This window comes from Capra hircus, chromosome 7, assembly GCF_001704415.2.
Source record: "Capra hircus breed San Clemente chromosome 7, ASM170441v1, whole genome shotgun sequence".
NCBI classification, from domain to species: Eukaryota; Metazoa; Chordata; class Mammalia; order Artiodactyla; family Bovidae; genus Capra; species Capra hircus.
Genome location: NC_030814.1, coordinates 29,402,486 through 29,426,206, shown reverse-complemented (window position 1 = coordinate 29,426,206; position 23,721 = coordinate 29,402,486). Strand labels below are relative to the sequence as shown.

The window sequence follows — 23,721 nt, the reverse complement described above, 5'->3', positions numbered from 1 at the left end:
TCTCCTTTTTTCTCAAGACACTTATTTCAAGTTGGAAGGAAAAATTATCCGCTTGTGAAAGCAGATTCACCCCAAGTAACCTAAGTAAATGTAGATGTTTTCTGACTTTCATACTCCTACTTCAAGTAAGGCAGTTTAGCAAAAGACAGAGTGCATGGCTCCAAATCGTCGTTTCATTTGTAGCCTCAGAAACAGTGGAAGCTGTCATTGCCATCACCTCCAAGAGAAGCTAGCCTGGGTGGACCACTGTCAGCAGAATTGCCCTGATGGATATTAGCCCTCGGGGAGTGGGACTGATTTTGGGCTCCTGATCAGTCATGGGTCACCCTGACATTTGGGTACTTCTGGAAAACCGATGTGACAAGTTAGACTTCTCTGCCTTGTTATAAGACTACTATGGGATTGGCCAAATCTCTTTACTGTTCTTAGAGCCTTGATCAGTGGCAACTTGATGACCCTGGCAACTTCCGTGACCATTGCCATGTCAGACAGACTGCCTTGAGTTCATTATTAACCTGGAAGAGTTTAGGGTCAAACTGTATGGAAGCAAAATTTTACCAAGGCAAGAGTTATTTAAGTGCTATCCACTTGGATACTGTCATTAGAGCTCTGTTTTATGGTTTGTTTTCATATGTTTAAATTCATTTAAAATTCTTAAAATTTATATAGGCATTATTTGAAAATCCTCATCCTGTTTGTGGATTATCTAAGTCCTTTGTTTCTTTCCTGATCCAACCAAATCCCAGAGATGCAGGAAGGAATGCATGGAGGGAATGCATGGAAGGAATGATATGGAGGATCCCAATAGTGACAGCAGCCTGCGTTTTCTCACTGTGTAGCTGAAATTTTGCCTGTTCATCTGTCTCCTTGCCCACCTTGTTCCACAAATGTTTTCAGGCTATAGCTGAAGGAGAGGGTAGAGTTGTTTTGTGCTTTAGTGCTTAGGCACATTAAGCAGCTCTTTGCTTCTCCTTTTATTTATTTTAAGCATGACTATATGACTTTAGAAGCAAACTAATAAAGCCACAGAATCACAGAACTATCTTCACTGAAAGCCTGAATGAGAAACACAGTGAGGTTGGCATCAACATTATCAAGTGCTGTGTGTAAATATCTGAGAAGTGAGGGGGGGTACAAAAAGGTGCTCAGTGCATCCTTCAATATGGGAGCCCATCCCCCTTTCTAAGGGTGATTTGAGAAGAAAATTCTATCTATAACATGTAGGATATTTAAAAAGATATTTTTTTATATTGAGATAAAATTCACATACCATAAGATCCACCCTTTTAAAGTGTGCACTATAGTGGTTTTATATATTCACAAGGCTGAGCTACCATAACCACTATCTCAATCCAGATATTTTCATCACCCCTGCTAGTGAAATTCTGTACACATCAGTGGTCAATTCCCATTCTCATCCCCCCACACACCTGGAAACCACTAATTTACTTTTGTCTCTATGTATTTACCTATTATGGACATTTTATATAAATGGGACCATATAATACGTGACTTTTTGTGACCAGCTTTCACTTAGTATGATGCTTTCAAGGTACATTCATGTTGTGGTATGTATTACTACCTCATGCCTTTTGTGGCTAAATCATATTCCCTCACATGGGAATTTTTGATTTGGTTTATCATTTCGTCATTTGGGGGAGATTTGGCTGTTTTTGCTTTTTGGCTATTATGGATAATACTGCTGAGAATGTTTGTGTAAAAGTTTTTGTATAGATGTATGTTTTCATTTCTCTTGGGTCTATAACTAGAATGAACTTGTTGATATAGAATCTGGTTATTTGCCTGTTAATAAGGACAACACAGGGTATTTGACCCAACCCTTCATTCAGTGCAGGAATGAAAATGAGAATTTTGTTATGTAATATTATGCATCTGCCTCACCATGCCGTTTCCGTTCTTTTTAAATAACCAGGACAGACGGCTGACAGCTCCCACTGCTCTGTTTCGCCAGCCTCTGCTTTTGCAATTGCTACGGCTGCAGCAGGACACGGGAGTCCACCCGGTGAGTAGGGGTGAGCTGTTGAGCGCTTGGCAATTAATTGCCCAGACCTCTGGCAATTTATGGTAAATCAGTGGTCCTTGCCTGCCAGCATCTCAATAATACACTGGGCAGCTTCTTAAAATTGCAGATTCCCAGCTTCCTAGTCTAAGTCAGTGTGTCTTGGTGTAAGACTGTCCTTTAAATAAACACCTACAGGTAAGTCTCATACAGATAGCCTATGCTTAACACTTTCAAGAACTTCCATATCAGAAAAGGATGTGTTATTTCTCTTATGTTGTATTAGCAGAGTTCTTTAACCTTTTAAGCCAAACTGTTGAGAACATGTTTCCCTTTTAATTGAGTACAATGCTAAAAGCTTATGCATGGTGGGAGGGAAGGCTTGTGGAGGGGTGGGAGAGGAGAGAGGCATCTATTGCTTTACTGGACTCATAATTCATTTCCAGTAGCTCTGTGGTGCTGAATTGTTGTCAGTTAATTTTCAAGGTAAAGAAGTACCTAGAATAAAAAAGCACAGTATTTTAAATCGATGAAAAATTATATTTATTATCTCTGTCCTCTTTTCTCATATGCAAGAAGGACATTATGTTAAAATAAATCTGTATGTGGTTTAAACAGTCCTCTTGCTGTGAGTTCCTTCACGTAAACTAACTCCATGAGTTCCAGAAGTGATGATATATTTTATTCATTAGGAATTGCTCATTAATAATGGACAAAAAAGGATATTACCAAAGCCTGTGAACCTGTATTAAACAGTTGTAACTGGTAGGTACTGTCTGGGTGAAATCTTTCTAAACTGATGTCAGAACAGAGAGATATTCTATAATGAACACGAATTACCATGGTAATTATATATATATGTATATATATACATATATATATCCCATCTGAACGGAAAATCTTTGCACATTGGTGACATTCTACATCTTAAATATTTTACCACACACATTTCACTGGATGTGGGCAGGCAAACTGGGGATGTTCTTTGCCCCAAATATTCCCTAAACCTTCCCCTCAATTCCCATTAGCATGGCACAGTACAGTCTGTAACGGTAATAATATGATGTCTTCTCAATCCAGTCAGCTTCTGCTGTTGACTGCATGTTATAATAATGGACATTTATTTGATGAAGTAATAGGAGTCTTCTTTGCCCTTTCGGCAGAGTGAGTTATCAACTGTGATTCCTTGAGACCTTCTCCTGTCTTTTCTTCTCACGATCTAGGCCATCTTTGGAAAAGGTGAAGTACAGAGCTTCCTCACAGTTTTCTTAATTTAAATATGGTTTGCGAGGGAAGATAGCTTTTCAGTCAATTTGGAATGAACCCATCTCCCCATTAGCTGGGGGCTGGGTCAGGGAAGATACCTTTATTCACCCGCAGCTGAAGCAGACTTCTAATGGAGAATTGCTTTCGGACTCGGGCTTATCCATCCATGATGAGTCAGAGGTGAAGTAGCCATAAGAGCTGTCTCCCTCACTGTCTGAACCCTGCTGCTGTTCTGCCGCCTGTTTTCCTGCTTCTCTCCTGCTGCTGGAAGAGCCTCAGCAAGAAAGCTCTCCTTGGTGAGCCAGCCGAGGCGGGCAGACTGCTGGCTGACCTGGATGCAGGGTAGCCTGGTTCTTCTCTCATCACACTGCTGCTGCTGTCTCCTGTAGTATGGCCTGGAGCCTCATGATCCAATTGTTTCGTTTATTTGTTTTTTATGGAGGAGAAAGAGTGGCTATGTTACTTTGCCAGGCAAAGGGGGCACACAGTAGGCTAGCACCTCAAGAACGTGATCCAGTTTTAGACATACATGAAAGGAAAGAGGGATTTGGCAGTGTCTGCGGCCCTGCTGGGGATACAGGGGTCAGTCTCCATGGCCCATGGTACTAAGAAAGGGGATCAGTTTTGGAATAGGGATCAGTACTTCCCTGGGGCTCAACTGCTCCATGGAGCTGGCCCCACAAGAGAGTCCACCTGCCTGGGAGAACTTGGCAGAAGGGCCAAGTTCACAGCTCAAGAGAGCAGGTGGACATGGAGCAGAAAGAAAGGAAGTACTGAGAAGATGATCTGGACTTCTTGGCTGGTCAGGGAGAGCCTGGTGCTGTCCAAAGAAGTTCTAGACCCAGAAGGACAAATGTCCGAAGGGAAGGAGTGCTAGATAATGGTTAGGATCCGATATCAGACTTTCCATCCACTCTCTGAATCAGGAATTACTGACCCACATGTGCCCCCAGAACGTGGAGGGCTGCCAAAGTGAGCAGGAGAGAAGGTTGCAGACACCTCATGCTCACGTCTGCCTTTCCTGGTCTCTCTGCTTGTTTGACTGCAACATAAGCCCAGCTGGTGGTTGTGGCTGATAGCCTGTTACAAGGTGCTGCCTGGCCAAGCCATGCAGTCTGCAGAGTGGGCTTCCATATTTCAGGCTCCTCTTCAGGTTCCCTCCCGCTTTAATCCTCTCCCATCTATCTCTGCGTCCCCCACCTCTACCTCCATCAAAATACACAGCAGTCTGGGAACTCTGGGTTAGAACCATCAATTAGTGGTTATGCTTTCAAATATTCACTCCAGACATTTGCGTGAGAGCCTTTTCTCATTAATATTTGCTTAGAAGGTAACTTTACTACATGAGAATGAATTTTAATTTAGCAAGAGGATGAACAGAAAATTTCTTCACAAAAAGGCCAAACAAGATGTACATGCCTAGCTGTAAAGGCAGAGAAAGCTGATTTTTATCTATGGCAGGTGGCCTGGGATCTGCTCAGGATTGCCAGTCCTGCCCCTTGGGTCCAAGCCTACCTGATTTCTACACACACTGGAAAAGCCTAGGTTTTTCCCTCTGGTTTTTTTTTTTAGGACCTAGAGTCTGTCCTTTCCAATGATGGGTTTCTTTTCCTGCCACGCCATGCCCTCTTTCCTCGCAGACCAACAGGAATCCCTCTGTTGGAGAGGAAGAAAAGACTGACCAGTTGACATGGTTGTAACACAGCTAATTCTTGTTGACTTCGCATTATGAAGATTTCACAGCTTATTTTAGTGCTTGCCTTCCAAATGGCAGCCAAGTTACATAAGGCCCATTATGAATGGATCCAGGGTTTGTGGGGTATAACACACAATTTGCCTAAAGCAAAAGCGTATCAAATTATAAGTACAAACCTTCAGAGCCCTGGAAGAGGCCCAGACACATCGAGAGGCCCTCAGGCTTAAGCTTCATTGGCTTCCTGGTAAATCTGCTTATGAGTTCAGTCCTGATCATTCCTGGAATGAGAGCAGCTTTAGGAAATTCTGATCATCTGGGGGAGCAGGTGAGGGTGGAGATGGCAGTGGGACCAATGATCATCAATCAGTCAAATAAGTCCTCTTTTGGTGGCGGAGTTTTAACTCTATGCAACACTGAGACAAAAAAAAATCAGTGAGTCTTATGAGCCACCACACTGGTTGAAATGTAGTTTCAAGCATCTGCTCAAATTGAGGAGCTCTGCATTAAAGTCAGATTAAAATGTGTGCCTTTCAGATGGCTGCTGATACAGGGAATCTGCAGGTGCAGTTTGGATATAGTTATGATTTGAATAGAAATGCAAATCCAATGAATACACATATCAGAGCATATCATGGTGCTTACTATACACCTGAAGCTCTGGGATTAATGATAGAGTTTATGAAATGATCTAAAATGAAATATGAAAGTGTGAGGTGGGTTATTTTTATGAGAGTAGAAATAATGGCAGCAGAGGAACTACAAGCAACTCTTGATTATCTGGGAGAAGATTGTAGGTTTTGCCATTCTGTGCAAGTTGAACTAAATTAACAAAGTAGAGGAATGGTTGACTGCATTTATAGGAAAATTAATGGCACAGTTACAATTGCTTGGGAGAATAGTGAGTTCTTTATTCGTGGTGACTTGGTAATTGTAAAATAGATAATTCATAATCTGTTTTACGCCCTGTCAAACCACTCAGGTTTGTGTAGCCAGTAGTAGATCTGAGCTTGGTGTGAACTGGTCTTGGACCTGCCATTTGTTTTTTATTGGAGTATAATTGATTTACAATGTTGTGTTACTGTCTGTTGTACAGTGAAGTGAATCAGATATGTGTGTGTGTGTGTGTCTGTGTGCACATCCAATCCCTCTTGAACCTCCGTCCCACTCACATCCCTATCCCGCCCCTCCAGGTTACTGCAGAGCACTGAGCTGAGCTCCCCGTGCTATACAGCAGCTTCCCACTAAGCGTCTGTTTCACACATGGCAGTGCTTATACGTCAGTGCCACTCTCCCAATTCTGGACCCACTGTTTGAAATACCGATAACTGGTCCCATCTCCACAGATTCTGACTTGATTGGTCTGGGTGCATCCTGGGCATCAGGATTTTTAAAGTTCCCCAAGTGATATTTGGCGCTAGGTGGAGCCAAGATGGAGAACCACTAAACTAGCTGGAGAAGGTATATTTATTCCCTCTCTGGTTGTAGCATGCCTACTGAAAGTATCCTAGTCTGAGACAGATTTTCTATTTTTTTTCCAGCATAATATAAAATCCATTTTTTAAAATGTCTTAATACAGCTAGTTGAAGTTTGGAAGACAGCCTGTATCTGATTTATATTTTTAATGAAAACGCTATTATCACTATTATTAGTGAAAAATAAAGAGCTTTGGCAAACCAGATGTAACTGAAAATGACTCCAAGTCTTATTTTAAATTATTTGTTCTCAAGTTTCATGTGTACAACATTGTATAATACTTCAACTTCCGTATTCATTACTGTGTGCTCACCACAGAAAGTTTCCATCCATCACTATGCAGCTGACCCCCTTTAACCATTGCACCATCCCCAATGTCCCTTTCCCCTTGATAACCATTTCTCTGTATCTATGCTCATTTCTATTATGTTTGGTTTAGTTATTTTATTTTTTATATTCCTCATATGAGTAAAACCATATGGCATTTGTCTTTTTCCATCTGACTTATTTCACTTAGCATAATACCCTCAAGGTCTATCCATGTTGTTTCATCTTTTTTTTTTATGGTTGAATAGTATTGTGTTGTACACATATACTGCATCACTATCCATTCATCCATTGATGAGCACTTAGGTTGTGTCCATATCTTGGCTATTACAAATAATGCTACACTGAATATAGGGGTGCATATGTCTTTTTGAATTAGTATCTTCGTTTTCTTTGGATAAATACTCAGAAATGGAATAACTGGCTTATATGGTGATTCTAGTCTTCATTTTTTGAGGAATCTCCATACAGCTTTCCATAGTAGCTGTGCCAATTTACATTCCCACCACGAGTGTTTGTGTTTCCTTTCTCATCATTCTTACCAACACTTGTTATTTCCTGTCTTTTTGATCATAGTCATTTTAACAAATGTGAGGCGATATGCCACTGTGATTTTGATTAGCATTTCCCTAATAATTAGTGATGTTGAACATTATTTCATGTGCCTACTGGCCACTGTATGTCTTTGGAAAAATGTCTGCTTAGATCCTGTGCCCACTTTTTAATAGAGGTGTTTGTTTAATTGTTGTTGAGTTGTGTGAGTTTTAAAACAATTTTTTTTCCTCTAATTTTCAGCTCTGCTTCTATCATAGATTCTTTTCTTTATTTTCTTTGACTGCACTGTCCAGCTTGTGGGATCTTGGATTTCCCAACCTGGGATCAAACCCAGGCCCCCAGCAGGGAAAATGTAGAGTCCTAACCACTGGATCACCAGAGAATTCCCTGCATGAGTTTCTTTATATATATATTGAATATTAAACCTTTATTGCATATGAAAGTGAAAGTAAAGTGAAGTCGCTCAGTCGTGTCTGACTTTTTGCGACCCCATGGACTGTAGCCCACCAGGCTCCTCCATCCATGGGATTCTCCAGGCAAGAATACTGGAGTGGGTTGCCATTTCCTTCTCCATTATTGCATATATGATTTGCAAATATCTTCTCCCATTCAGGAGGTTGTTTTTTTTTGTTTTGCTGATGGTTTCCTTTGCTGTGCAGTTTTTTAGCTTGATGTAGTTTTTGTTTATTTTTGCTTTTGTTTCCTTTACCTCAGGAGACATATCCAGAAAGATATTGCTAAGACCAATGTTAAAGAGTGTACTGCATATGTTTTTTTCTAGGGGGTCTATGATTTTAAGTCTTATATTCAAGTCTTTAATCCATTTTGAGTTGATTTTTGTGTATGGAGTAAAAGAGTGGTCTAGTTTCATTGTTTTGCATATGGCTGTCCAGCTTTCCCAATACCACTTAAAGAAGAGACTGCCTTTTCTCCCATTGTATGTTCTTTGCTTCTTTGTCATAAATTAATTGTCTATATATATATAGGTTTATCCTGGACTCTCAATTCTGTGTCATTAATCTGTGCCTATTTTTCTGCCAATGTCATGCTGTTTTGATTACTATCAGTTCAGTTCAGTTCAGTCGCTCAGTCGTGTCCAACTCTTTGTGACCCCATGAATTGCAGCATGCCAGGCCTCCCTGTCCATCACCAACTCCCGGAGTTCACTCAGACTCACGTCCATCGAGTCAGTGATGCCATCCAGCCATCTCATCCTCAGTCCCTTCTCCTCCTGCCCCCAATCCCTCCCAGCATCAAAGTCTTTTCCAATGAGTCAACTCTTCACATAAGGTGGCCAAAGTACTGGAGTTTCAACTTTAGCATCATTCCTTCCAAAGAACACCCAGGGCTGATCTCCTTCAGAATGGACTGGTTGGATCTCCTTGCAGTCCAAGGGACTTTCAAGAGTCTTCTCCAACACCACAGGTCAAAAGCATCAATTCTTCGGCACTCAGCCTTCTTCACAATCCAACTCTCACATCCATACATGACCACAGGAAAAAGCATAGCCTTGACTAGACAGACCTTAGTTGGCAAAGTAATGTCTCTGCTTTTGAATATACTATCTAGGTTGGTAATAACTTTTCTTCTAAGGAGTAAGCGTCTTTTAATTTCATGGCTGCAGTCACCATCTGCAGTGATTTTGGAGCCCAAAAGAATAAAGTCTGACACTGTTTCCACTGTTTCCCCATCTATTTCCCATGAAGTGATGGGACCTGATGCCATGGTCTTCGTTTTCTGAATGTTGAGCTTTAAGCCACCTTTTACAGATACACTTCACTTTACTACACTTTGCTTTATTGTGCTTCACAAATTCTATACTTTTTACAAGTTGAAGATTTTTGGCAACCATGTGTCAAGAAAGTCTATCAGTGCCATCTTTCCAATAACATTTGCTCACTTCATGCCTCTGTGTCATGTTTTGGTAATCCTTGCAATATTTTAAACTCTTTCTTTATCATATATTTGTTATGGTGATCTATGATCAGTAACTTTTGATGTTACTATTTAATTTGGGGGTGGTCCATGAACCATACCAATATAAAGATGGTGAACTTTATCAATAAATGCTTGTATTCTGGCTGCTCTATACCTGCCATTCCTGTCTCTCTCACTTTCCTCAGGCCTCCCTGTTCCCTGAGATACAAGAGTATTGACATTAGGCCAATTAATAATCCTGCAGTGGCCTCTTAAGTGTTCAAGTGAAAGGAAGAGTCACACCTCTCTTGCTTTAAATCAAAAGCTAGAAATGATTAAATTTATTAAGAAAGACATGTCAAAAACCAGGATATGCTGAAAGCTAGGCCTCTTGCACCAGTTAACCAACTTGCGAATGCAAAGGAAAAGTTCTTAAAGGAAATTAAAAGTGCTACTCCAGTGAACACATGAATGATAAGAAAGCAAAACAACCTTATTGCTGATATGGAGAAAGTTTTAGTGGTCTGGATAGAAGATCAAACCAGCTGCTGCTGCTAAATCACTTCAGTAGTGTCTGACTCTGTGTGACCCCATGGACAGCAGCATCCCAGGCTCCTCTGTCCACGGGATTCTCTAGGCAAGAATACTGGAGTGGGTTGCCATTTCCTTCTCCATAAACCAGCTGCTGCATACATGCTAAGTCGTTTCAGTCATGTCCAACTCCATGTGACCCTGTGGACTGTAACTTTGCCAGGCTCCTTTGTCCATGGGATTCTCTAGGCAAGAATACTGGAGTTGGTTGCCATGCCCTCCTCTAGGGAATTGTCCTGACTCAGGAATTAAACCTGCCTCTCTTGTGTCTCCTGCATTGGCAGGTAGATTCTTTACGACTAGCACCACCTGGGAAGCCCCAAACCAGCTGCAACATTCCCAAAGCCTAATCTAGAACAAGACCCTAACTCTCTTCAGTTCTTTGAAGAGTGAGAGAGGTGAGGAAGCTGTAGAAGAAAAATTTGAAGCTAGCAAATGTTGGTTCATGAAGTTGAAAAAAAAGAAATTGACTCCATAACATAAAAGTGCAAGGTGAAGCAGCAAGTGCTGATAATAGAAGCCACAGCAAGTTGCCCAGAAGACCTAGCTAAGATCATTAATGAAGGTGGAAACCTTGAACAACAGATTTTCAGTGCAAGTGAAACAGCCTTCTATTAGAAGATGATGCCATCTAGGATTTTCACAGCCATAGAGGAGAAGTTAGTGCCTGGCTTCAAAGCTTCCAAGGACAAGCTGACTCTCGTTAGGCACCAATGCAGCTGGTGACTTGAAGTTGTAGCCAGTGCTCATGTACCATTCCGAAAATCCTAGGGCTCTTAAGAATTATGTTCTATCTACTCTACCTGTGATCTGTAAATGGAACAACAGTGCCTGGATGACAGCACATATATTTATACCATGATTTACTGAATATTTTAAGCCCATTGCTGGGAACGCATGTAAGAATTAAAGATTTTAAAATTTAAAAAATAAAAAACTAAAAATAAAATAAAATAAAAAGTAAAAAAAAAAAATTAAGCCCATTGCTTAGAAAAAAAGATTCATCTCTAAATAATGCTGCTCATTGATAATGTACCTGGTCACTCAAAAGCTCTGATGAAGACCTACAACGAGGTTCCTGTTGTCTTCATGCCTGCTAACACAACATCCATTCTGCAGCCTGTAGAGGAAGGAGTCATTTTGACTTTAAAGTCCTATTATTTAAGAATTACATTTTGTGAGGCTATAGCTGCCATACATAGTGATTCTTCTGATGGATCTGGGGAGGGTAAGTTGAAAACTTTCTGTAAAGTGTTCACCTTTCTAGATGTGATTAAGAACATTCATGAGTCATGGGCAAAGCTCAAGATTATCAGGAATTTGGAAGAAGTTGATTCTAACCTTCATGGATGACTGTGAGGGATTCGAGACTTCAGTGGAGGAAATCACTGCAGGTGTGGTTGGAAGTAGCAAGAGAACTAGAATTGGAAGTGGAGTCTGAAGATGCGACTGACTTAGCTGCAATTTCATGATAAAACTTGAACAGATGAGGGGATACTGGTTATAGAGGAGCAAAGAAAGTGTTTCCTGAGATAGAATCTACACTTTTTGAAGATGACTTACACTTTTTGTTGAATGTCTTGACAACAAAGGGTTTAGAATATGACATAAGTTTAGTTGATGAAGCAGCAGCAGGGTTTGAGAGAACTGACTCCAGTTTTGAAAGAAGCTCTGCTAGGAGTAAAATGCTATCAAACAGCATTGCATACTACAGAGAAATCATTGGTGAAAGGAAGAGCCAGTTGATGTGGCAAGCTTCATGTTTGTCTTATTTTTTAAAATTGCCACAGCCTTCAGCAACTGGTCAGTCAGCAGCCATCAATACTGAGGCAAGACCCTCCACCAGCAAAAGAATTATCAATTGCTGAAGGCTCAGATGATGATTAACACTTTTTAGCAATAAAGTATTTTCAATTAAGGTATGTACATTATATTTTTAGACCTAATGCACATTTAATAGACTATAGTATAATGTCAATGTAACTTTTGTATTCACTGGGAAACCGAAAAGATTGCATGACTTACTTTATTGCAATATCCAATTTTTTGCCATGGTCTGAAACTGAACCTGCAATATCTCCAAGGTATACCTGAAGTATAATTTTTTTTTTGTTTATTTTGGGGTGTGTTTAGTCTTCATTGCTGCGCATGGGCTTTCTCTAGTTGCGATGAGCAAGGGCTTCTCATTGCGGCGGCTTCTCTCATTGCAGACCACAAGCTCTAGGTATATGGTCTCCAGTAGCTGTAATGGTTTTAGTTGTCCCCAGGCATGTGGGATCTTCCTGGACCAGGGATGGAAGCCATGTCCCCTATATTGGCAGGTGAATTCCTAACCACTGGACCACCAGGGTAGTCCTGAAGTATAATTTGAAATCAGAGTGTATGATACCTCCAGATTTGTTCTTTTTTCTCAGGATTGCTTTGGTTTTGGGGTCTTTTGTGGTTTTGTATAAGGGTTCCTAGGTGATGCTCGTGGTAAAGAACCCACCTGCCAATGGAGGAGACATAAGAGACGTAGGTTTGATCCCTGTGTCAGGAAGATGCCCTGAAGGAGGAAATGGCAACCCACTCCAGTATCTTTGCCTGGAGAATCCCATGGACAGAGGAGCCTAGTGGGCTTCAGTCCATGGAGTCCCAAAGATAAGACTAAAGCAACGCAGCATGCACAGCACGCACGTGGTTCTGTACAAATTTTGAGGTTTTCATCCTGTTTTTGTGAAAAAGAGTGTTGAGATTTTGATAGGAATTGCATGGAATCATAGATTGCTTTAGGTAATATGGACATTTTAACAATGTTAAACCATAAGACATTATTGAATTTGAAGGAGACACAAAGAAATGGAAAGATATTCTGTGCTCATGGATTCCAGTCTTATTTTTAGATGCATGCACACAGAGACTGGAATTAAAATTTTGTAACTGAGAAGTTACATCTGTGTTAAAATTTTTTATTTGTTATTGAAGTATAGTTGGTTTACAATGCTGTGCTAGTTTCTAGTGTATAGCAACGTGAATATACATATTCTTTTTCATTATAGGCAAGATATGGAATATAGTCCCTTGTGCTGTATAGTAGGACCTTGCTCTTTTTTTTATACATAGTAATTCATGTCTGCTAATCCCAGACTCCTAATTTATTCCTGTTAACTAGTATGAGCCTGCAGAATAGCTAGAGATGCTCATGTCAGGAGGCCATTGAGTTCTCTTCCTGGCAGGATGCCCGCAGCAAGTCAGATCACATGGAGCGCCTCCTCTGCCCGTCATGTGTTTTTGATAAGCCTTTCAAGCAGACCCAGATCCTTGTTCCAGCTGGCCTGAGCACCCTCTTTCCTGACCATGTTGTGTTGCCAAATTCTCCTTCTTTGTGCGCCCTTTCCTGAACTCTGCGAAGATCATTCTCCTCTCTGACTGTCTCTCCGCAGCCAAGATACAATGCAGTTGATTATGCCTTTTCACTTTTTGATGTGCTCACATTGCTTAATTGCTGCTTGACTGCAGTACAGTTTCATCTACTTCGGGGCCAGGCAGGTAACCGAAAGACGGGGTTGAAGAGCTGATACCATGTGAAAAAGGGGCAGCTACTGCTCAGCTCATTCTGATTTTGGCCAAAATAGATTGGGGCTGTCACATCTGTTTTCTTTCATTCTTTTCTTTTTTAAGGAAAACCCAGAAATCTGGATGTTTATATGAAAAATCCTATTTGTAAGTGGGAAGTGAATTCATACTTTTTAAAAACTACTATCCAGGCCAAGCAGAATCCTTCTGTGGACCACGTATGGCTGTGAGCCGCCAGTATGTGACCTCAGATGTACTGTAATCATTTACAGCCGGAGTTGTGGGTTGATCCAAATGAGAGCTCCTGAGACATACCTGAATAGTACCAATGGACTCCCGAACCTCCCCAGTCCTCCTTCCCTAAAACTATTTCTTATTCCTTTGGTCGGGCTATTTTATAGGAAGTCCGTCTCTTCTTGCCCACTGTGGCTTGACGACTTTTGCTTCCACAGCGTAATATTATCTCATTGTCACCCTTTCACCACGGAGGGGATTCGGGGATTGTCTTTCTTATTTTATAGTTTTGAAGTAAGTGTGAGACTCAAGAGTGATGGAGGGCTTGGCTCACGTTCTCACGGTGCCTGAGAATGAGGCTCAGATCTGTTCCTACCACACTGCTGCCCTATTACTGCCTCTGATTTCACATTTACTTCAAAAGAACAAGATCTTGGGAAACTTGAGTGACGCAATATTCTTAATCCTGTCTTCGTCTGCAGCATACCCATTTCTTTCCATCTTCTTTCCACCTCTGTGTCCACCTGGCATTCACCTGACAGATACAGCAGCATGATAACTCCAGAGAGATAAGCATGGATAAAATTAGTCATCTCTGGGTAGAGTCTTACTTGGCTAGCAACATTGAGGGACCTGTGATTTCTTTCAAGGGATTGCAGAAACCGAGTCTTAATACAATGATATAACCTGGTCAGATGAGGTATTCATCTTGGTATTGAGAATTGGATTAAATTTGCAGTAAGATACTGATTGGTCTTCTCAAGTATCTCAGTGGTAAAGAATCCACCTGCAACTCAGGAGATGAGGTTTCAATCCCTGGGTCAGGAAGATCCCCTGGAGAAGGAAATGGCAACCCACACCAGTATTCTTGCCTGGGAAATCTCATGAACAGAGGAACCTGGCGGGCTATAGTCCCTGGGGTTGCAAAGAGTTGAGTCAGACATGACTTCTTGAGTAAACAACAAGATATTAATTACCATGAATTATTCAATACATTAATGTTACATGTGTACCCCACTGTCTGTTTTTTCTTTTCAAGATTTGTGAGAACACGCAGCTCTGAATTGTTTAGTTGTTTAGTGAGTGAACTTATAAGAAATGCACAGAATGTAGGCTTTTGCCAATATTGTTTGTCTTACTGGCATTTATGTGGCTTGTGGCTTCACAAGTGCTAGGAAGACCTGAAGAGGCAACTTCAGTTCAGTTCAGTTCAGTTCAGTCACTCAGTCGTGTCCAACTCTTTGTGACCCCATGAATCGCAGCACGCCAGGCCTCCCTGTCCATCACCAACTCCCGGAGTTCACTCAGATTCACGTCCATCGAGTCAGTGATGCCATCCAGCCATTTCATCCTCTGTCGTCCCCTTCTCCTCCTGCCCCCAATCCCTCCCAGCATCAAAGTCTTTTCCAATGAGTCAACTCTTCACATAAGGTGGCCAAAGTACTGGAGTTTCAGCTTTAGCGTCATTCCTTCCAAAGAAATCCCAGGGTTGATCTCCTTCACAATGGACTGGTTGGATCTCCTTGCAGTCCAAGCGACTCTCAAGAGTCTTCTCCAACACCACAGTTCAAAAGCATCAATTCTTTGGCGCTCAGCCTTCTTCACAGTCCCACTCTCACATCCATACATGACTACTGGAAAAACCATAGCCTTGACTAGACGGACCTTAGCCGGCAAAGTAATGTCTCTGCTTTTGAATATACTATCTAGGTTGGTCATAACTTTTCTTCCAAGAAATAAGCGTCTTTTAGTTTCATGGCTGCAGTCACCATCTGCAGTGATTTTGGAGCCTAGAAAAATAAAGTCTGCCACTGTTTCCACTGTTTCCCCATCTATTTCCCATGGAGTGATGGGACTGGATGCCATGATCTTCGTTTTCTGAATGTTGAGCTTTAAGCCAACTTTTTCACTCTCCTCTTTCACTTTCATCAAGAGGCTTTTTAGTTCCTCTTCACTTTCTGCCATGAGGGTGGTGTCATCTGCATATCTGAGGTTATTGATATTTCTCCCGGCAATCTTGATTCCAGCTTGTAATTAACCTGTTTTATCTTGTGAATATATCATAATTGTGGATAATTTTTATAGAAGATCTCTCAAAGTTGCACCCACATCTTCCACACCTCTGTCCTTTGCTGCCCTGTTGGGCATTTCTGTATGCAAATTGAGTGGAATGTATGTATTGTCAACATTAGGATCACAACAACAATCAAATTACATAATTCATAGGATATACTATATACCAAGCACTGTCCTAAGCTTTACGTATGTTAACTGGTATGTGAAGTAGTTACTATTATTATACTACTTTTCCAGTAGAGGAAATTAAGATACAGAGAGTTAAGTAAGTTACCTAAGGTCACGTAGGTAGTAGGTGGCAGATTTGGATCATATCATCTGGCTAATGAAAAGAGGACCCACAGTTCCATTACCAATCCCCGCCATGTTGTTTGGAGAAGGATTTCTGGTGGGTGGTCTGGTGGTTTTAAAAATACGTCCACAAATTCATACTCCTTCAAAAAACAAAGCTTAATTTCTCTTTATTTTTGTGGGAACAGGACTTCGTAACTTGTTTCTAGCAAATAAAATTAAGCAGAAATAATTGTGTGACTCGGAGCCTAGGTCATCAGAAGGCAAAATGGCCTCTGTCTTAATCAGTCTCTTGGATCACTTGTTTTGGGGGAAACAAGCTTCCATATCATGAGGACTGGCCAGTGAAACCAATAGGAAACTAGAAAGTAGGTCCCCTGCCCAGAGCCTCGTGCATGAGCTTGGATGTGAAGCCTCCAGCCCCAGCTGACTGAGACTTTGGATGACTGCAGCCCTGGCGGACATCTGGCTCGCAGCCTCATGAGATACCCTGAGCCTAAGCCACTTCCAAAATCTCATTCTAATGATACTGTATAATAATAAATGTTTGCTATTTTCAGTCCATAAATTTTAGGGTGTTTTGTTGTGTAGCAATAGATAGCCACTACAGGTGGTATTTTGGTAGCCAGTAAACCTTAGCAAAAATATTCATAATCCAATTGAGTTTAGGGAGAATATTTTCATATTAGAAAGAGAAGCATGCCTGGGCCATTCCTGTAGGACAGAAAACCCTGCACCTATTCCCTAAAAATATTTTGAAATGGAGAGAATATATCTAGAATTAACATGTAGCTCAAATCTACTCTGTATTTCATGGTCTCTAAACAGTCTTTCTCTACTCCTCTCACCTCTAGTGCTCTGAATTGAATAGACTGATTTTTCTGTTTGAGAGCAGTTTGATTTGAACACAACTGTTGCTTAGCAATAGGAAGGAACTTAATGGTTCTACTGTCTTCTGCAAACTGAGAGGAGCCTCCCTGTGTAGCTATTGTCTGTCTGGAATGCTGAATGTAAAACTGTAATTATCATTTTAAGATGAAATTGAAGCTGGCCTGTGTGACACATTATACTTACCTTAGCATCTCAGCTACCCAGGGGGTTGGAATGTAAGGCCCTTATGCAGAGAAGATGGTCTCTTGGAACTATGGGGCATTTAGAAGTCTAAGACAAAGCTCTAAAGAAGCTAGTGAATTCCTTATTGGTAGGTGGTTTGTATTCTCTAAACACTGACTTTGTGGTTCTGGGAATGAAAACTTGGCTCTTGAAGTGTTGTGACTAGAAACTGGGCCAGTGACATTAGGGGAGGGGCTAGAGTGGCATAGGGATTCCAGAGAAATTTGGGAGAGTAGGAGGGGGTGGGAAGTTTAGCTGCCACTGACCTTACTACCTACCCGGCTCTGTTGGAAAGACTCCTAGAAATAGCTGCTTTGGATTTTTAAGGTCTAAGCCCAATCGTTCATCAGAGAGGTTGGTATGGAAATTCAGAAGTCTCTGTCAGGATTAAAAACATTATTCTTTTACACTCTTTGGATTAAAAGATGAACAAGTTTATTTGACTTTGTTTAATCTTCAATTAATTAGTTATATCAGTCTTTCCATGTGCACACTATGCCATACCAGGTATTGTGGAAAGGTAAAAATGAAATAACAGGCATTGCCTCTGCTCTGTAAGAACTGATAAATCCAGTGAAGAGATTAGATGAAGAGGCATACAGTAAATTTCAAATGATCAAGATGTAAACTCCAGGATACTGATAATCAGTGTAATTATTGGCCATGTTGTTAAATTCTGGACTTGAAAACCAAGAGAAAATATCACATTAGCAAAATAACAAGCCTTCAGTGCATAACCCTGAAAGAAAAGGTTACTATGGTTTCAAAGCATTTCACACGCTCTTCCAGTTAGTTTTTTGAAAATAGTGGAGCTTTTTGGAGCTTTTTTTTCGGTGTATTTTTAACTTTGAGACATTTCCCTCTGGATCTTCATGTTATTTGTGTGGCCCCACACTGTCTGATGTGTGTTATAGTCTTAGGAGTTTAGTTGTTTTTACATTAAGTGGAGGCAGTGTCTGTCACACTGGAGTAAATTAATATTACCAGGATTTCCACATGTGCATCAGAATGAGAAGTGATGAAAGTCTTATACAAAGTTTATTTCAGTGTCTTCGAAAATCAGCAGCCCTAAACCTACAGAAAACCTGAAATAGACTTGTTGAAGTAGAGTTAAATAGTAGTATCCAGATATGTTTTTGTGTGCGTGTCTGTTTTTTTTTTTTTTTTTTTTCAATAAATGTAACAAATAGTCATGGGGGGCGGTGAGTAGCAAACAGCTTCTTTTTCAGATGCTGTTGAATCCCCAGATGTGAAGACTCTTGAGTGTTATTATTGTTGTTTAGTTGCTAAGCCATGTCAGACTCTTTGCAACCCTGTGGACCGTAGTCTGCCAGGCTCCTCTGTCCATTAAGTTCGATGTTTAATCATGTGTTGCACTTGAATGGCAGCAATGCAGATGTTACCTGCCTATAATCCTCCTCCTCTTTACAGACTTTTCTTTGGGATTGCTTCTAATTTTCAAGATCGTGTACATAATTCAGAATTAATTCGAAACAGTAGAGCATCTTAGTTAGGATAAAGCTCCATCTGGCAAATAATGTTACACTACCAGAGTTAGTTCTCTTGATCCATGTGGATTATGCGGAAAATGAGCCAGACCCCTTTAGAGGCAGGCACTAAAGCTAACAGTCTTACAAAAGCTAGAGTTTCTTGCCTCCATCCTACTTACCCTGCTCACTGCAGTGTTACAGATCCATAAGTGATGTTCTCATTCCTTTTTTTCCATCCTAGAAGTTTGGGTTTGTGAACACCTAATCCTGCACCTCACATTTGTGTACTGCCTTACAATTTCAAAGCCCTTTTATAAGTAACAGCATGGGTGTCCATCACAACAAGATTGGAAAGTGGATATTATCTTCCTCTTCTAATATGTAAAGAACCAGGCTTAGCGAGGTGAAGCAACTTACAGGCAGTTACAAATTGCAGAATGGGCCCTGAGTCCAAGTCTCTGGACTCCTGGTCCAGTGCTCATTCCATTAAACCAGGTTACTTTTGTAAAGTGGCATTTTGAGCCACCTCTGAAATGTCAAGGGATGGTTGAACCATTAGCTCTGCTTGGTCACTTAGTCATATCTGACTCTTTGCGACCCTATGGACTGTAACCCGCCAGGCTCCTCTTTCCGTGGGGATTTTCCAGGCAAGAATACTGGAGTGGTTGCCATGCCCTCCTCCAGGGGATCTTTCCAACCTAGGGATCGAACCCAGGTCTTCTCCTGCATTGCAGGCAGATTCTTTACCAACTGAGCCACTAGGGAAGCCCGTTAGTTGGTATCTACTTAATTAATTGGTCTTTAATGAGTTTATTTTTTAAAATAAGTATTTGGTTGCATGGGGCCTTAGTTGTGATGCATGGGCTTAGCTGCTCTGCAGTATGTGGAATCCTAGTTTCCCGACCAGGGACCATAACCACGTCCCCTGCATTGCAAGGCAGATGCTTAACCACCAGACCACCAGGAAAGTCCCCTAACAATTTTAATTGTTGTGTGTGCGTGTGTGCTCAGTTGCTTCAGTTGTGTCCGGCTCTTTGCAACCCTATGGACTGTAGCCCACCAGGCTCTTCCGTCCATGGGATTCTCCAGGCAAGAATACTGAAGTGGGTTGCTGTGCCCTGCTACAGGGGATCTTCTCGGCCCAGGATTGAACCCAAGTCTCCTGCATTGGCAGGGGGGTTCTTTACCACTAACGCCACCTGGGAAGCCCTTTTAATTATTAACCATCTTCAAATATGAGTCTCAGCTTCCTTCCATCTCAGATTCAGTCACTTCCTATACATAAGGAAGTTTCAAGGATTGCCTTTTCTTTTTAGGGGTTGCCTTTTATTCCTCATTTAATAGTTTGTGTCTAATTTCTCAGCAGGGCTCAGGGTCTGCCACCAAAACATTCCTGAGGAGGGTTCTCGTATACTGATTGACACACAGAAGGTCAGTTTTTAAGGCTTTGAATGTATTTCTTTGCTTTCCTAAACATTTCTTCAAATAGATATCATGCCAAGTAGAAGAAAACCCGAACTCACAACCAGATTTTACTTATTTACTTTATCATTTTAAAATCCACTCACCACCCATTTCCTTGAAATATTTTTCCATTCAACGACCTTTGATGGTGACTCAGGAGCCTTTCATTTTCAAAGATGGGCTGCCCTGTCATTTTCAAATTTTTTAATAGCTTCATGGAGATACATTTTATATACTGTAAACTCACCCATTTAAGGCATACCATTTAATGGCTTTTAGTATTGCCCTGGCATCTTTAATGGAATTCCAATCTGGGTTTTGAAAGCACTCAGGCTGTTTACTGTGGGAAGCAGTTCAGTTGGGATCAATGCTGGACTCAGGGAGTCTGGTCTCACTTGGAACTGTCAGGTAGGTGGAGGATGCAGTGAAGAGAACCTCTTGCCCTCTTGGTGGGAGTTCACACTCAGGCCTGAGGATTTCACACTTCTGTTCTTACTACATCAAGGGTAGGGGAAGGCTGCATGCCCTGTCCTGAGAACAACACTTGCTGGAGAAGCCGTCTCTGAGTGCTGGTGCCTGGTGATCTGGCCGTGGGAAAAGAAGTTATTCAGTGAACAGGGACCATGAGGGCCTTGGTGCAAATGCAGTGTCAGTGAGAGCAGTGTGAATGACTCTCCAAGGAGTCAGCATTGAAAGTGGTTAAGAGAGTGGATTTTGGTGTCAAATAAGCCTCTTGTATCTGAGTTCTGCCACTTGCCTAAGCTGTGTGATCTCAGGCAGAATCTCTTAAGTCTGAGTTTTCTCATCTTTGAGAAAAGTGAGAGCAATGATTGTACCTCCCTCATAGAGCTGTCACAGGGTTAGATGATTCCCATGCAGTTCTTAGCTTCTGGAACCAGCTAGGCACTCACTGACTATTTCCTGCTGTTATTATTGGCAGTTTCTTCTACATAATTTGTAAGCTTCTTGAGAACAGGCACTGTTATGTTTACCATTAGATCTCCAGCCCCTGTCATCATGACAAGCAGAATTGCATTGAAATGAATGCATTCTTCTGTTGCCCATTCATTCTGTCTCTTCCTGCTTCACTTATGTGTGTGCATGTATGAGCATACATACACACACGAACACATATATACCATGCCCCCTACTGACTGCTTTTACATGGGCAAGAATTAGTAAAATAACTGCAAAAGAGTATTAATTGTGTGTCCTCCCATAGTCATCTGATAGAAGGAGCGTAGTTTCTGGGCACAATCAAGAGGCTTAAAGATAAATTTGTAAAGTAAATCTATGCTATATAATGGTATTCACTCAGCTGACTCTTGTGTATTGTGACAGATAACTGGGGAGAGAAGAGGTGAGCAACTCACCAGAATGTTTTTCTAGTAGTAATAGTAGATGGTGCTTAGAATTTGCACTGGATGTGTTCCAGAAGAGGGAGGAGTCTGAGAAATATTAGTGTAGACATTTCTGATACATAGTACCCAGTGAAAAAAAGAGAAGCCATGCAAACGGTTAAGTTGCAAGTCCAAGGCCTGAAAAATGGAGTTAACAATATAATGATCTCAGTTCACAGTTAGGTAAGTGTTAGGTGTCAGCAAGAAATCTAAGTGGGGAGAACCAAGGAGAAGGGAATAACACACTTCCCAGATGAGTTTGTCGGGCCCCTAGCAACCCTAGAGAGGTGTCCCCTGAGCTTATTTATTTATGCCTCCTGTCTTTTAGGAAAGGACTTGAGCAGGTGTCCCCACCCCCTGGGCTGTGGACCAGCTAGGAACAGGGCCGCACAGCTGGAGATGAGCAGCAGGCGAGTGTGTGAGTGAAGCTTTATCTGCCACCCCACATCACTCCCCATTGCTCACGTTGCTCCTTGAACCACACACCCCACTCCCTCATCCATAGAAAAATTGTCTTCCACGAAACCGGTCCCTGGTGCCAAAAAGGTTGGGGACCACTGGGCTTGAGGCTAATCCCTGGCTACACAGCGAGTCTGAAGATGTTGTCCAGGCTCCATTCTGGATAGAGTCCAAGGGAAACTGGGTTTCGGTCCCTAGGGAACTGGTATCTTAATAATGGAAATTACATTTGCAACCTTCTATCCTGAAAGTGTCACACATCCTAGCAAACAAATCTTGAGCAGTGTTGCCATTATTAAAGGCAAGGTCGTCTGACATGGTGTTTGCTTCTGTGCACTGTCTGTACTTTTCAGGGTCTCAAGGGGCTGGTGCACAGATTGCCTGTTAGCCTCAAACTCCGGGTTATGTTACTTACTAGCTCCTTGGGGCGTCAGTTTCCTCACCATTAAAAAAAAGAAGAATTGTGTTTAATTTACTGGAACTTTGAAAATTAACTCATTTTTTCTCCAACACAGTGATAATCAGAAAGAAAGGGCCTCCATGAAGTCAAATTTGAGGTACGGGTTGCAGGATGGCAAATGAATGAAGCCCGCATTTCCTGGTGCTTCAAGCTTATTGGCACCTTCCTTCTGCTTGGTTGTCCTGTACTAGAAAGAGATGATTTTGGAAGATAGAATCTGAGAGCAGAAAGACAGGAAGTCTGGGCTCAAGAGGAATATCTCCAATATGACTGAATAGCTTTATTTCACCTACTGTGGTCAGTTCTGGATTTTCTTAAGTAAGGGCTCCTTGAGACTTCCCCTGACATTGCCCCAGCCATGCCAATCACAGGTCCAGCTGCTGAAACTGACATTCCCATGGATGATTTTCATAGGTACTGCTGGGATCATATCCAGGGTTGGACTCAGCCATGCTGGTGCTGTGATCATGTACATGCTCCAGAACAGTTCCCATTGTGGTTCAGTTCAGTTTATGATAGCTTTCAGTCCTGTTAATTTTCATGCGTAATAACTATAACACTAGATTCATTTATGCTGAAATATTGGGAACACTGGATTTTTTTGTAGTTAGAAGGATCTTGAGAAGCAGTGCTAAATCTATGAAATGAAGAGGTATTTTGTTCAAATTCAAATAAAGATCATAGGTACTAAACTCAGCCTTAGGACAATTATTGCTAACAATTTGAAAGTGAAAAGTGAAAGTGAATTCGCTTAGTTGCGTCCTACTCTTTGTGATCCCATGGACTGTAGCCTACTCGGCTCCTCCGTCTGTGGGATTTTCCAGGCAAGAATGCTAGAGTGGGTTTCTATTTCCTTCTCCAGGGGATCTTCCTGATCCAGGGATCAAACCCATGTCTCCCACATTGTAGGCAAACACTTTACCATCTGAGCCACCAGGGAAGTCACCAGTAATTTGAAGCTGTCACTAAAATTCTCTTTTTGGCAATGTATGAAATGGCTTATCATACCTGAAAAAGAGGAAAGGATATCCATATTAAGTTATTCTTTTTCTGTTCAACTATAGGTAGGTAGGCTTTTTGGTGGTATATGATTCCCTTCCAACCACAGAGTTGTCAGATTCAGAAATAAGCTGGCTTTATCTACTACAGATGAAAAAATTGAATTATTAATTTAAAATATTCCTCAAAAGAAAGTCCCAGACCTAGATAGATGGGTTCTGAGGTGATTTCTACCAAACATTTAAAGAATAAATAATGTCAGTGCATCACAGAATCTTCTAAGAAACAGAGGAGAAAACACTTTTTAACTCATTTTATGAAGCCAGTATTACCA

At 41.3% G+C, this 23,721-nt stretch overlaps 1 protein-coding gene and 1 pseudogene across 2 annotated transcripts in view; both read left to right on the top strand.

The window, feature by feature from the left end:
• Positions 1–23,721, top strand: part of RASGRF2 (Ras protein specific guanine nucleotide releasing factor 2) — a 253,030-nt gene that overhangs the window by 149,050 nt on the left and 80,259 nt on the right. For both annotated transcript variants that reach the window (XM_018050061.1, XM_018050060.1), the window contains exon 17: positions 1,934–2,023. In XM_018050061.1, coding sequence (XP_017905550.1) covers positions 1,934–2,023 — 90 coding nt within the window. The remainder of the gene's footprint in view (positions 1–1,933; positions 2,024–23,721) is intronic.
• LOC108636412 lies at positions 5,823–11,733 on the top strand (annotated as a pseudogene).